The sequence below is a fragment of the Teleopsis dalmanni genome, chromosome 2, assembly GCF_002237135.1.
Source record: "Teleopsis dalmanni isolate 2A chromosome 2, ASM223713v2, whole genome shotgun sequence".
In the NCBI taxonomy this organism is placed as follows: domain Eukaryota; kingdom Metazoa; phylum Arthropoda; class Insecta; order Diptera; family Diopsidae; genus Teleopsis; species Teleopsis dalmanni.
In genome coordinates, this window is record NC_051847.1 from 169,163,706 (window position 1) to 169,178,375 (window position 14,670).

The 14,670-nt window shown below is 27.3% G+C and overlaps 1 protein-coding gene across 1 annotated transcript in view; it reads left to right on the top strand.

The window, feature by feature from the left end:
• Positions 1-3,428: 3,428 nt before the first annotated feature.
• The window catches only part of LOC119685423 (octopamine receptor beta-2R), a 28,630-nt gene continuing 17,388 nt past the window's right edge, over positions 3,429-14,670 (top strand). Inside the window, exon 1 of the mRNA XM_038099693.1 lies at positions 3,429-3,848. Within this exon, the coding sequence (XP_037955621.1) occupies positions 3,451-3,848 (398 nt within the window). The 5' untranslated portion in view covers positions 3,429-3,450. The remainder of the gene's footprint in view (positions 3,849-14,670) is intronic.

Below are 14,670 nucleotides of genomic sequence, written 5' to 3' on the forward strand. Positions count from 1 at the left end.
ATTGTTAAACTTGTTAAAATGCATTTATTTACCAAATAAGTTTCTATAGACATTAACGGACCTATTCTGTGCACTTTATAAACTTGTCAAACATTGACACTTGTCAAAATTGACTGCTGTGAAGGTTTTGGTATTCTGTGACATAAATAAAAAGCTCTTTTCCTTGTTAGTTGTCAATACTACAAATGCTGTTGACAACTTTAAAAATATGCTCTTTTTAAGCATTTTTTATTTTTTGCATGCATGACAAATATTCTTAACTAAAATATACGCTCTTTACAAGCATATATTTTATTGTTATTTGAATGCAAGAAAAATGCTTTTGGCAACTTAAAATATGTGCTCTTTACAAGCATTTTTTAAAAACAGTTATGAACAATTACGAACAGTTTTCTATACAAAACACTTTACACCATAGTGTGGTGAGAAGCATTAGGTACTTGAGCTTTAAAATTTGTCAAGATCTGTCCAGAATACCAAAAAGCTTTCTGCTATATAAAAATTAAAAATTTTATTAAAGAATTTGACAAATCTGTCAAGTGCACAGAATAGGTCCGTAAAAATGCCACTTTACATTTTAATATATCTAAGAACTTAAACTTATATCAATTTTGAAGTAAAAACCTACACTGCTCAGATAAATACATTGGAAGAAGCAAAGTATCTGTTAGACGTACCAAGGAACAAGGAGTTAAAATGACATATATTTTAATAATTTCTACTAAAATAAAAACAGCACTTCTATTTCTTCTAGCACTTCTATAAGTACTTGTAAACAGTACTAAAAAATGAATTTAAAAAAAAACTGCCCGTAAGATGTGTGTCTGAACAATTTTTCATGTTGATGACTCCTAAGGAGAGTCGAAATATAGAATATATTAAAAAATATTGAACAAACGTTAAATTTAATTTTAACAAAAAGTGGTACAGCACTGGGAGAATAATATAATTGTTTTAAAAGTAATTGACCTCATTTGACTCCTTTTTTATATTTTTTAAATTAAAATTATATTATTTTTCCGATATATAAACTGAGCAGTAGTTCCACATTATTAGAGGCTCACTATATCTATAATATGAGTTTTAAGAAAATATATCTTTTAAGTCGAGGGTGTATTATTAGGATACACCCTACTGGGTACTAGGATAGTTATACTGGGTAACTAATTCGAACTTCACAAGAAAATTTTAAATTGAAATCAAATCATTATATCCAGATTATAGTGATTCAAATATATACTATTTATTACCATTCTTCATATTCTATTAATAAGAAAACTTATATAGAGGTACTAAAAACCAGAAATGGTATCATTTTACCAATGAGCATTTTAGATGCTCTGAAAATCGACCCACGACACGTACGACTGTAAAACTTAACACTTTGCCATTTAAGGCTCCAAACATACTATACGATAGTGATCCATGCCTAGTACAGCTACAAATCTAGTTTTGCAATAAAAGCTCAATCATCTGAATGTTTGCAGCTGCGTTCTTTAGTAGCATTTCACACGTTTTTACGCAATAATCGTAAAGTGTAGGATTTCACAGCTGTGTTTTGCAGGTGGCATCATTGAATTTCTTTAAAGCAAACGTTAATCAAACGTTAAGTTGCGAAAATCAAATCTTCATATTCTCACTTACGCTTCTAGTTGAGATACGTGAGAGAAAGCTCTTTTATGCTTGAAAAACGCTTCTAGTTGCGATACGTGAGAGAAAGCTCTTATATGCTTGATAAACATTTCTAGTTGAAATATATGAGAGAAAGCTCTTTTATGCCCGAAAAACGCTTCTAGTTGAGATACTTGAGAGAAAGCTCTTTTAATCTTGAAAAAGCTTTTTAAAGGTTGTAAATAAATAAGCCAAACTATGCTTTTGGATATCCGTTAACTCCAAGGGAATATTGTAACATTAATATATATTTTATACTTCAAATAAATTATAATTCCACAAAAAAGCATGCCGAGGATCTATCCCATACCCGATTATCTTCTGCTAAGAATTGTGCAATTATTGAATTAAGAAAGAAGTTTCCTACAAGTTGTAGTTTAAAAATATTCATTACCCTGTAATTTGTAAAAATGATATAAACAACATTTCAGTACACAAAAACCAAAATTAAAAAATTAGTTCCTTAGCTAGCAAAATCACAAACTCATAAAATGTTAAATTTTATAAATGTTTTGAGCATTAATTTTAATAAAAATTTTCATAGTGAATTTTTATTTGTTTTCAATTATTAAAACAATCAGTATGGTTTTATAATTAAGAACTGAAAGAAATAATGTGAAAATCAGTTAATAAACTAAAAAACAATTTTTTTTTTATTAAGAAATTAGAATAAAAAATATTTTTTTTTAATAATCAAAATCTTCTCCATGCAGAACGCAAGTCTTCAATAGCAAAGCAATCAAACCCAAACGGCAAGAAGAGCGGAACAGATATTTTAATAACCAAAGAAATAAAATAAAGTGATTTTTTTCCATTATCACGGCCGATCAACGGAAATCATCGGTCGGCGATCAAGCAGAAGTGTCGACGATACAAGAAATACGACGACAACGTCCAGCGGCATTTTTCCAAATGAATTTCCGTGGCTGCGGCAGTTTGTTTCGGTGTTGGACACGAGACGCGCGCGAACCCATTTGAATGGCGGTGAAGCATACGCCGATACGCCGTGTGTTCTATGAAATTAAATTACATATACAAAATTTAAAAAATATATATTAAAACAAAAATTAAATTTAGAATAAATTTAAAATTTAATTTAAAATAAATTTAAAATTTAATTTAAAATAAATTAGAAATTACATTAAAATTAAAATAAGAATTAAATTAAAATTTGAAACAAAATTCAAATAAAAATTAAATTAAAAATTAAAACAAAATTAAAATAAAAGTGATGCAAATTAAATATTAAAAAAAAATAAATCAAATAATTAAAAATATGTGTTTAAGTATAAAAGTAAATAACTTGTATTAAAAGCGTGAAAGTGTAGTGTGAATAGTGCATATAGTATTTGCTAAGAATAAAAGTTTTTTGTAATGTCAACTACAACAACAAATACACTTGTACCAAAAACAACAACATCCTTAAGACGAAAAATAAAATTAACTAAACTTACAGATAAAATTAAAACAAAACGCAGAAAAAGAATTAAAATAGCAAACAATGCAACTACAATTGGCACATATTCTGATGCCGGCACAACTGAGTGCAGTGCAGCAACAAGAAATTCAACATTTTCCTTACCAACAACCACCTCATCGTATCTATCTGAACCAACGACAGTGTCAACAGCAACAGCAGCAACAACTGTATCAACACTATCACCGTCATCAACATCATCAACACCATCAACATCGTCAATACCGCCAAGAACATCAACATTGTGTAGATTAACAGCACGCACTCTCACAACCACTGCGGTAGCCTTAACAGCAGCTGCTATGTTGCATACAACAAATGCTTCCATACTGTCTACAAGCAACACGGCACAGCAGACTATACCAACAATCGCAGCAACTATAGCATCTGCCAATGCAACAGCAATTCCACAATCATTTGACACATTAACAGCAACAACAGCAGCTGCACTCTCTGCATATCCTTTGACTGTGCTGGATGCGAGTGTTGCACAAACTGACTGGAATCTTACAGTGTTGGGTGCAGCCGCATCTACCATCAATGACACCTACGATAATGCACACATCAATGGTGAGAACAGCGATTGGTTGGATACGTTGATACTATCCTTTAAAGCGGCGATTATGCTGTTCATTATAATTGCCGCCATTTTTGGAAATATGCTTGTAATTATTTCTGTGATGCGAGTTAGAAAACTAAGGTAAGCTTTCATCTATCACTTTTATATCACATAAAAGTAATTAAGTGTTTGCAAGATACCTTAACTTTACTACAAACTTATGAGCCACCGGTTCAAAACAAGCAATGAACCGGTTATCGGTTACTTTTCTTGTAGCTGCATAAATGAGTAGCAAATTAGGAGCATAAAAGCTTCTAAAGTATCTTTAACTCTTACAACTTTATTTACATTTTTTTTTGTTTGTCTGTCTTCCTCATCTAATAGGGCTTTTTCCGTAATCGCTTTTTCTTGGCTAATTAATATTACTTGCTGTACTTCACTTGCATACGGATTTCTTTTTTAACGAGTGTTTCTTTGACTTATTTTAACCACTTTGTCTTACTGTGGAAAAACTCTCGGTTTTTTGCAGATTTTCTTTTGATTTTGTATTTGTAATTTAAACTGTTTGTAAACTTTTTCAAGCAGTTTAAGAAAATCTCTTTTTAGAAAAAAAAAAAAACTTGTGACAACTTTTTGCTTTACTTATCCACGCTGAGTTTCAAATGCGCGCCATTATTTTAATTACAAATTAACCTAATGAGATTTTTTCTCAAAGCAAATTTAATTCTTCAACTGTCGGCAGCTTTTTTACATATTTCGATTATTGGTGAATTCTTCTTAAGTTGGTTTTTTAATCTCTTTATGCAACACATACTCGTAATACATAAAAAGATATCATACCTATAGAGATAACTATATTATCAAGATAATTTCTATGTTTTAACTTAAAGCAAAACTAAAACAAAAATGCTTTGAATATCAGACTTTCTAATTTATTGAAATCTGTTTATAGCATTAAGCTAGATTAGGGTAGGTTGAAGTAATAACCTTAAGCTCCAAGCTCACTTGAACTCAAATAATGACCAGTTCTGATAAACATTAAGCAAACACAAAACAAAAAACAAGATTCCATAAGTAGAGATGTCTCTGCTCATTAAGATTAAGGGTTTGCTAGTAGATAACCTGCTTGATCTTATCTTATCTTATATATCTGGAGAGATGAATTGTCGTCTTCGCCTGAAAGCGAATGACGCTTTTAGTCATATGCTCTGTGATTGTTTGCCAAAATTAGAATATTTAACTGGGAACTTCTGTCACTGACTGAGGCAAATTCCATTTCCCATGTTATCATAATTCGATAATAGATTTTTGTGGACCAAGAACATCAGTCATCGACTGAAAAAACATTCCATTTTTCATGTTATCACAAATAGACAACCGATTTTTGTGGACCGGGAACGTTTGTCATCGACTGGGAAGCATTCCATTTTTCATGTTATCACAAATAGACAACAGATTTTTGCAGACCAGCAACAACTGTCATCGAATATATAACATATAATTTTTTCTGTTCACATTTTGACAACAGATTATTGTGAATTTCAGTTCAGAGTACTGGACCATGATTCCATGTCATAGACAACACCTGAAATCGCCAATCAGACTATTTGTCCTAAAGAAATAAAATATGAATATTCGAAATAAAATTAATTAATATGAAGACTATAACTAATTATAATAATTCCCAAATCCTGAATGCTATTAAGATTTATCACCAAAGTTTCAACATATACACTGTTTTATTTTTTTTTTTTTTTTGTATTTCTACTCATAACCAAATAAAGATTTCTTCCTCATTTAGATCAAAGATAATATTACTCTATTGAAGTTCTGTAGTTTATATAGCTTTATCGGATTTCTGTGGTTATATACACTTAAATAATAGAATTGTAATAGCATTGTATGCTATATATGAAATATTATATAGCATTGTAAAATAACAACAACATATATTTAATTTAGATTCAGTTATGTGCACTGATTGAGGAACAAAGCAGTAAAAGAAACACCGAAGATCATGCAAATGAATTATTTCTCAATTATCACATAATTTAATTTAGTTAATAAATCGGTAATTCATATACTTTCTAACGAAGCTCAGAGCTAATCGAAACATATGGAAATGATCTGAATTGGTGATTTTAGTGCACTGACGCAGATTAATTTGTAAATAATTCTAATTGGCACTATGACTACAATGAGTTTAAATTTACTAGTTTATTTACAATACACAACATCAAAAAAGTGGTATATAATACATATTGATAAAGAGTATATTGGTAAAGAGTAGTATATAATATCAATTTAAAAAAATGAGTGAATGAAAAATGAATAAATGAAAGTGAAATAGAGTTCATTGTCTTAATTGATAAAACCACTTTATTTCCTATCATAAAAATACTGAAATGCTATATATTAAAATTTTAAAATTTAGTATGTCGAATTTTTCCCTTTATTTTCCCTTTATTCCCTTTATTTTGCAAATCACATTATTTTTAAATTGGCAATATTTATTTTTATATATATTTATGTTTTCAACATACGTACTCAACCTTTTATTTTAATTGAGCTATTTTGTACATTGTACGAAATATGAAATCTACAACAGCTTATATTGGGCAACTTTACAATTTAATTGAATAAATTAATATGAAATTACATATATTTTTCACAAAAAAAAAAAATTCTTGACTAAAATCTTAATATAATTCAGCATATATTCATATAGAATAATTAAATGTTACTCATACGCACCGGTGACCAAATATTCTGTACTGAGTAGCGATTGAAAAAATTAGTTTACCTATTAATGTTTTTTTTAAGCCTATATTTATTTTATTTTAAATTTAAATGTAAATATTAGAAGTATCCCCTTTTTATGCCATTTAAAATTACAATCCTTGACAGTCGTTACATAATCCTTGAAGTATCGGAGTCAGTTGAGGTAATTTCTTTTATTAACATATGGCAATATTTTTGTTGCTGAGATGTTGGCTTATTTAAAACATGATATTAATAATAATTGTTTTAAAAAGTAACAGAAAAGACACAATATTCTCACCTTTTTGACGAAAGACGCTATACCGTTTCATGTGCTATACTAATAAGGAATACGCGGATGCTAGAGAAATTTTTATACATGTGACATACAAAAACTTATGACATGCAAATTTGCAATCCCTGCTTTAAACATGTTAAATATGTTATAAAATATTTAATGACTGAACCTTAAGGATCTTTTTTGATATATATTTATATATTAATATGTTATTTCATCCCAAAGCAAGCGATGTTTATATTAAGTCGGTGGCTTAAGAGTCCTTAGCTAAGCACAGTATTGGTAGTGGGGGAGTAATATAAAAAATTTTATGTGAATTTTAAACGAAGCGATCTTAAAAATCTTGTTCGGAGATATTATTAAACCCGGTAATAATAGGAGTCGAATGGTAAGTCCGTGGATTAACAGACGGAACACGGTATTGGAGACGGTAGAGTGATGTAAAAAACATGCAATATAGTTAAAAGACTTATAGTCTTAACATATCTTACAGATATTGTTTGGATATATTATTAAAGCCAGTAGTGAGAAAAGTCAAATGTTAATGAAACTTTGCTATTCGTTTTTTGACATTGTTTTTCGCATCACTTATCATCGAGAGTTAGTGTGATGTATATATATCAGCAAATAGCTTATAATTTATATAGATTTGTTAGAATACATTATTGTGATTAAGATTGAAGTAAAAAATTAAAACAAATTTTCTCGATTTATATAAGACAAGCATAAAAATAAGCTAAAGTCTTATAATTTTAAAATAACACAAACAAGGATCTGCAAAATCTATATAATATGCGTAAAACATTGTCCTATTGCACAAGAATACCTGTAAGCACAAAAACCTAACATATAAATTAAATTTTTACAAATTTCTATACATAACATTAAAATTGGTGCGTTTTCGAACCATTGCCAGGTAATGGTTTAAAAGATCCTAATCAGAGTACACTAAATATGTTTAATTAATATTTGAAACTATGTAAAAATTAATAGTTCGAGGGTATGTCTAGATTTCTATATAAGGTTAGAATATATTATAAGTCAAGCCATAAGGTTTTAAATAAATAACTTACGATTTTATTGTAACTAAAATATCTTGTAAATCATGAACGAAACCAGTTATAGACCAACTAAGTCAGCAAATGATTTTTATAGCAGTTTAATTTTTTTTAATTATTAATTACAAAATTTTTTTCATAATGAAAAAAATAGTTTATTACTCTTTCTAGTTTCTTTTTAGTTGATTGTTCAGATAATTATATTTATTTATGTTACAATCCATACTTATTATAAAGTTAGAACTTACTGTGTTGCCTAGTATAATCGTCTGCCTTAACTATTTTATTTAATAAAAGGCAATTTTCTTTGATAAATAATTTTTTCTTTAATAATAAGCAATATTTTTTGCAATTTTTAACAAATCTGTTAACAAAAACGGACAAGAATTTTTTATCTCTAAAACAAAAATGTAAATATTACGACTTAAATGAAACGCACACCGCCTACCGTAAAACATTAAGGAGTGAAAAATGATAGGCAGGAACCGTTTATGCGTCCGACAGACTACAAGGAAAGAAGCAAAATGGATAATTAATGTCTTACGCCGTTTAAACTAGCGTGATGCGACAATCAGTCGCTCTTCCCTTACTCTCCTGCAACACACATTGTAGCATTGTAGAGTTCTTAAAAGAAATGTAAATAATCAAGGATATAAAAGAAGATAAAAAATTTTTTTTAAAATGCGTACAGCAAGGATACGCAAGGTCATGACATGAACTGTTGGAATATTAATAACAGTAGCCTGTGAACAATAATTGCAGTTCATTATGAATATGAAATGTGAAAAAATATAAAAATGGCTAAAATATATATTAACAATAAAAGCCAAATAAATCACAGATACTAACAGATAAATTATTGTAATTAAGTGAATTGTGTAAATTATTACAACTTCATTTAAAAATTTTGTATTTAATTTCACTTTAACACGCCAATAATAAAAGTTGTTTAATTAACATAATAACTCATTTCACACACAAAATATTTAAAATGAAATTAAAATTAAGTATCCTTGAGGGATTGAAAACCTCACATTAATTATATTTAGCAAATGACTGAGCAACATAAAAGATTTTCAAAAATTTCCAACTTTTGTGAATTTAATAAAAAGACAAATTAATTATAATAAACCACACAATTTCTAAGATACTACAAAGAGAATATTTTTATTTATTTATACAATATAATAAATATTTGTCACATTCAACAATTTTATTTTCAAAATATATTGTATTTTATATACAACAATTTAATTTCCCAACAATAGCTTCCCACAGCAGCTGAAGCTGCACCGAACAATGGGCAAGTGCCGAAAATACGAAAATAAAATATCACTCATACGCACCGAGCAACCGTAAAACAAAACATTGCTGCGCGTGTTATTTTATTTTAATACTTTTGTGATTAACAAATATTATGGCTTTTGGAATTTCTGCTTTTTCTGCTTTTTATGATGACATAAATTGTGCGCTTAATAATTCCAATTCAACATTTAACATTCGTTTAGGCATTCGTTTGTAGGCAACATTCCAGCTCACAGCCCTTCCTCAATCACTTTCCTTTGTATTAAAAAAGGGTACACTTTTTCTGTTCTCTCATTTACAACATAATTTCGCCAAGGACTAACACACTTTGCTACCGCTTAGCTAAAAAAATTATATCCTTTTTCACGCTACTTAGAAAATTATACAGTTTAAAGCTCGCACAGGATTTTCAACATGCCTGAGTATCCTCTGCGAAGAAGTAGCCATAGCCATAGCCGTAGCCATATTGCGAAACAATGACAGCTGCTTAAGTGCTTTAACGCCCGGATAAGCGCTTTTTAAACGAACTTGCCACTTAACTTGCCGCATTAAAAGGAAGAGGAATTAACATCCTTGCATGAGATAACGCTTTTGTCGCATGCATTGCATGGCTGGAAAGTATCGCAGCCACTAAGAAGTACGGTTGCTTGGCTCGAACATAATCGTGCATCAAATTTAATTTCGTCACCATCAATTTAATTTTAAAATTAACTACGATTATAAAGTGGAATGAATTCATAAAGAAAAGATACTCGAGTGAAAATGAACCGCGCAGTCTTGGCATATAAAAACGCGAAATTGCTGCGCATACGAGCGAAGTGGATTTATTGCGATAATTAAAGGATTTAGTATGAGCTCATTACGGACTTAACATAAACCCACGTAATGCTGTACTTTGCTTATTAATGCAAAATAAAATACCAAAATATTTTATATTTTCTTCTCAAAATTTTATTGACTTTTTTTAATGAAATTAATAAGAAAAATCCAACACCACACACACACACACACACACACACACACACTGAATTTTTAATTCTCATACATTTTCATTGTTTTTACATGGCTTTATATTATATATTAATGACATGGATTCCATAATATCCTAGCGTTCCTCAATGTCAATATTGATTATGTTCTTGGCATTGTAATCGTCAATACGAGTATGTAGATGATTCGCCGTCACATAATAATTTACTCGTTCTCACCAACACATAATCATTTAAATTTCTTTTAATATTTTTTAATTCGAAAAATGCTTGAAAAATTGATGATGTGCTGCTTTCAAACTGTCAAGAGCAGGTTAAGGTCGAGGTAAAGGTTAAGTTGATTTTCTATAGCTTTTTCCATATGAATCCATTTTTTTTTTTTATTTCGTTTTTTGCTAATAGAAATTTTGCTTAAGTATACAAAAAGAATATATGAATAAATTTTTTTACACATTATATTAATGCATTATACGCGTACAACCTTCATTTAATATTCGCTTTAGGCGTTCCGTTGTTTAAATATTTTTACTCATGCTTGAAGGATGCAAATGAGCGTAATTTTAAATAAAATTGAGAATAAGAAACACAAAAAATATATCTAATTAAATGAACATTTCTAGGTTATAATATAATGCAAATCTCAATCTCTTCGAATAATTATTTCAGTCTTCTAAGATTTTATATTGTCGCATTAGGTTGAGTAGCTTCAGTAATCCCTTTTTTTTATTTTTTGCGAAGAAAAAGTTTAAAAATGCCTAACGCATCGTACTATGTCGTCACAATATTGATATGCCCAATTCTCCATTCCCCTTTGTATGTTACTACCTCGAAACTTTATTGGAAATACTTCAAGTTGGAGTCTCTATATTGGTCATATATTAATCATTTTCTTCTTCAGCTTGCGTCTAGAACTACCTTAGTTTAATTGTTTTCCTTTTCTTTGGAATGATTCGTTATCGGAATGATATTTTTTCCATTTATGTATAATCGTAATGAATCAGTCTATAGCGATCCAGTTTTTTTCAGATACCACAATTTTCGTTGTGACATTTTCAATGTTTATTTCCACGACTATTGTTTTAAGAGATGTTCTTTCGTGATGATCTCTTTATTATTAGCCATTTTTTAACTATCTCTGACTCCAAACCTAACTTATCCAAAATTAATCTTATCGCTAGAAAGAATTGTGTATTTAGCTGGGAGGCAATTTTTTATAGAATGTCGTTCTTTTATATTCAAATTGTGTTGTTTTTAAGGTAACGTTATATGATAATTTTCACTATAGCACGATCTAAAGAACTATAAATGACAGAATATAAAGTGCAAGAACGATGAGACTAACGTCTAATTTAAAGTATTGCTTAGAACTTCTAATGGCTCGGTTATTAACTAAGAAGCAAGAATAAGGCTTTTTGCTCCGAAGTCAAAATATTCGAAAACTGTAGAAATAAACACTATAATCCATCGAGTAGATATATACACAATCGATGGGTCTCTTCACTACAAGATTTAACTTTTTAAAGATTATTGTAATCTTTTATAACTAAATGAAGTACAGATGATTTTTTATTTATTTATTTAATATTATTTGTAATAACATTTTATTTATTAACAAACATCTACTTTAGTTTAAATAAGAAATAATAAAGTAATAAATTCTTTTATTACTTTTAAAAATAACTTTATATAGTTAATTTTTATATTTCTAAAGTAAATAGAAAATAAATGATAAACTTTTTAAATGGCTAAGAATCTATTGAGTTTATAGTCTATAAATTTATATGCTCAAGCTGTTATTAAATGATTACATAACAAAATTAATTAATTTTAGCCCAATGAAATAATTTTTAAGTTAGACGGATTCGAATAGCAAAGAAAGGACAAAGACAAAAATGTTTTATTTTTAATTTATTGAAAAAGAAATAAAAAAATATAAAATTTCTGTCTTTGTCCTTTCTTTGCTATTCGAATCCGTTTAACTTTTAAATAGTTTCTTTCGTCATAAAAAGACACGTCATTATCGGCAAGAAAAAATTAACCTTAGAAATAATTTTTATATTTTGATAAGAAAATACACTGTATTTTTACATGTAAATTTAACTTAACAATATGATATAAATAAATTCTCCATATTATTATAAATGTTGGTACATTACTGAAAGTCCATTAATGTTTCTAAAACAAATACAAAATAATTTATAAACTTTTTAAATGACTAAATATCCATTGAGAAGCCATAACAAAATAAATTTGTTTTGGAATAATGAGACACTTTTTATATCATAATTAAAAATTATTTTATTCAAGTATTTTTTTTAGTTAAATAAATTTAATAATATGAGATAAATAAATTTTTACTTTTGTTTAAATGTTGAAGCATTATTAACTTCATTGTAGAAATTTCATTAATAATTAATTTAAATGAAACTTAGATAGGTGGAATTATATGACGGAAAGTTTTAAGTTATTAATGTAAGTTCTCCATGATATTACAATACGAATAAGTTATACGAATATTAAACTGACAATTTTAATTATTTTTATATACTAATTTATAACAACTTATACCACTTATAGCCCACTACAACACACAGTACCTTCACTTATAATTTATTTTTGTTATATTAAACAAAAAAAATATTTTTCTCTTCATATTATTAAATTTGGTAATAGTGAGGTTTCGAATAGTAAGGAATTGTAAGAACAAAAATTTTTATTTATTTTTAATTAATTGCATTTTTGGCTGTAGTTTCAAATATTACCCAATTTGCATCATCAGTGATCCTGCAATTATTTTTTATATTTAATTCATAAAAAGTTTTTTTATACTGCAAGTACCAAGGATTGTACTCATACCCTGCCAAATTTAAAGTTCAGAGTCAGTGTTCATTAGTTAATTTACCAAAACCGTACTTGACTTGTTTGTTCGAACTTAGAGTTTTGTTAATTTGTTAGTTTAAATAAAAATGCAATTAATTAAAAACTAATAAAAATTTTGTTGTTACAATCCACTACTGTCTCTCTGTCTCTACTAAAATGTTTCTATTAAATACAATAGTTTCTATTAATGTAAAATAGTCACAACCGTCATAACTGTCATTAAAATGAAATTTATTTTAAATTATAGTAAAATATTTATAAGATAAACTAATATCTTATTCCATCGTCAGCACGTTTAAGAACTGAAGTGTTTGAAATTGCTTTCGTAAAATATGCTTCTAGTTTTAAAACCATCTTCGAGGAGTTACTTTTGCAAGAAATTACGAATATATATATTTGAAGAGAGCACATATATTTAGAAGTTTAGAATTAATAATTAATGAAACTAAATATTAGGTCTTAGAAGAAAAAAAAATATCACATTAATCAAAAAATAATGTCTCAATCTTAATGTTTTTCTCTCTATATTATAAAATTGAGTAATATATTAGTAAGATGAAATGATTTTTTATGTGTCATCATCAGTATAATTTATGTCTTTGGAACTAAATTTCTTATAAGATGCATTTCAGGCAAAAGAAAAAAATCTTTAAAGAAATTCTATTGCATACAGTCAGAAATACATATATATAAAGAAAGTGCAAGATACTTAAAATTATAATAAATAGACCTCAAAATTAGGTTTAGAAAAAAATATCTTAAATGTCAGAAGAAAACTAAATTCATTAATCAAAAAATTATGTTTCAACATAAATGTTTTCTGTTGTGTATATTAAGAAACTCTTTTACTGATGACGGAATTTCGAAAGAACTGTAGACAAATTAATATTTTAAGATATAGAGTGATTAATATATACAATATGACACAATTTTACATAACTAAATATTTGTCTTGTAATAATAATAACAATATATACATATATATAAGTTAACACATAACAGCTCGCAAATATAAAATATTTAATTTAAAATATTTATATTATGATATGTTAAATTATTTTTATTTAATTATTATTTAATATTTATTTATTGTTTCTATTTTTATAATTCCATACTATTTTTACAATTATTTTATACAAATGAATAACTAAATAAAAAAATTGAGCACAAATTATGAAATTATCAATATCAATTTACATATAATTATAATCTTATTATAAAATATCTGTACTGATTTCAATAACTTAGTTTTGTCATATAATATCATACTATTTTTATATTTAATTTGCATAAATGAATAACTAAGTTAAAAAATGAAATACAAGTTATGAAATTAACAGTATAATTTACATATAGTATAATTATTATCTAAATAATATATAATTATTTATTTGGACATAAGTAATTAATAATATTAATAATCATATATTTAGATAATGATTATAAATCATCAATACTAATATGTAATTTCATTCAATTTTTAGTTAAAATACAAATTAATGAAGTATTTATAATGAAATAAATAGTGTGACAACTTAAATTAACTTAAAACTATTAATTTATTCACCTTACATAATTAAGTTAAATTGACTTGCAAAAATACAGTGTAATTTCTCTTTATACGCGTATGTAAATTAGTTCAAGAATAATTTATTCTGCTATAGATTCTAAAT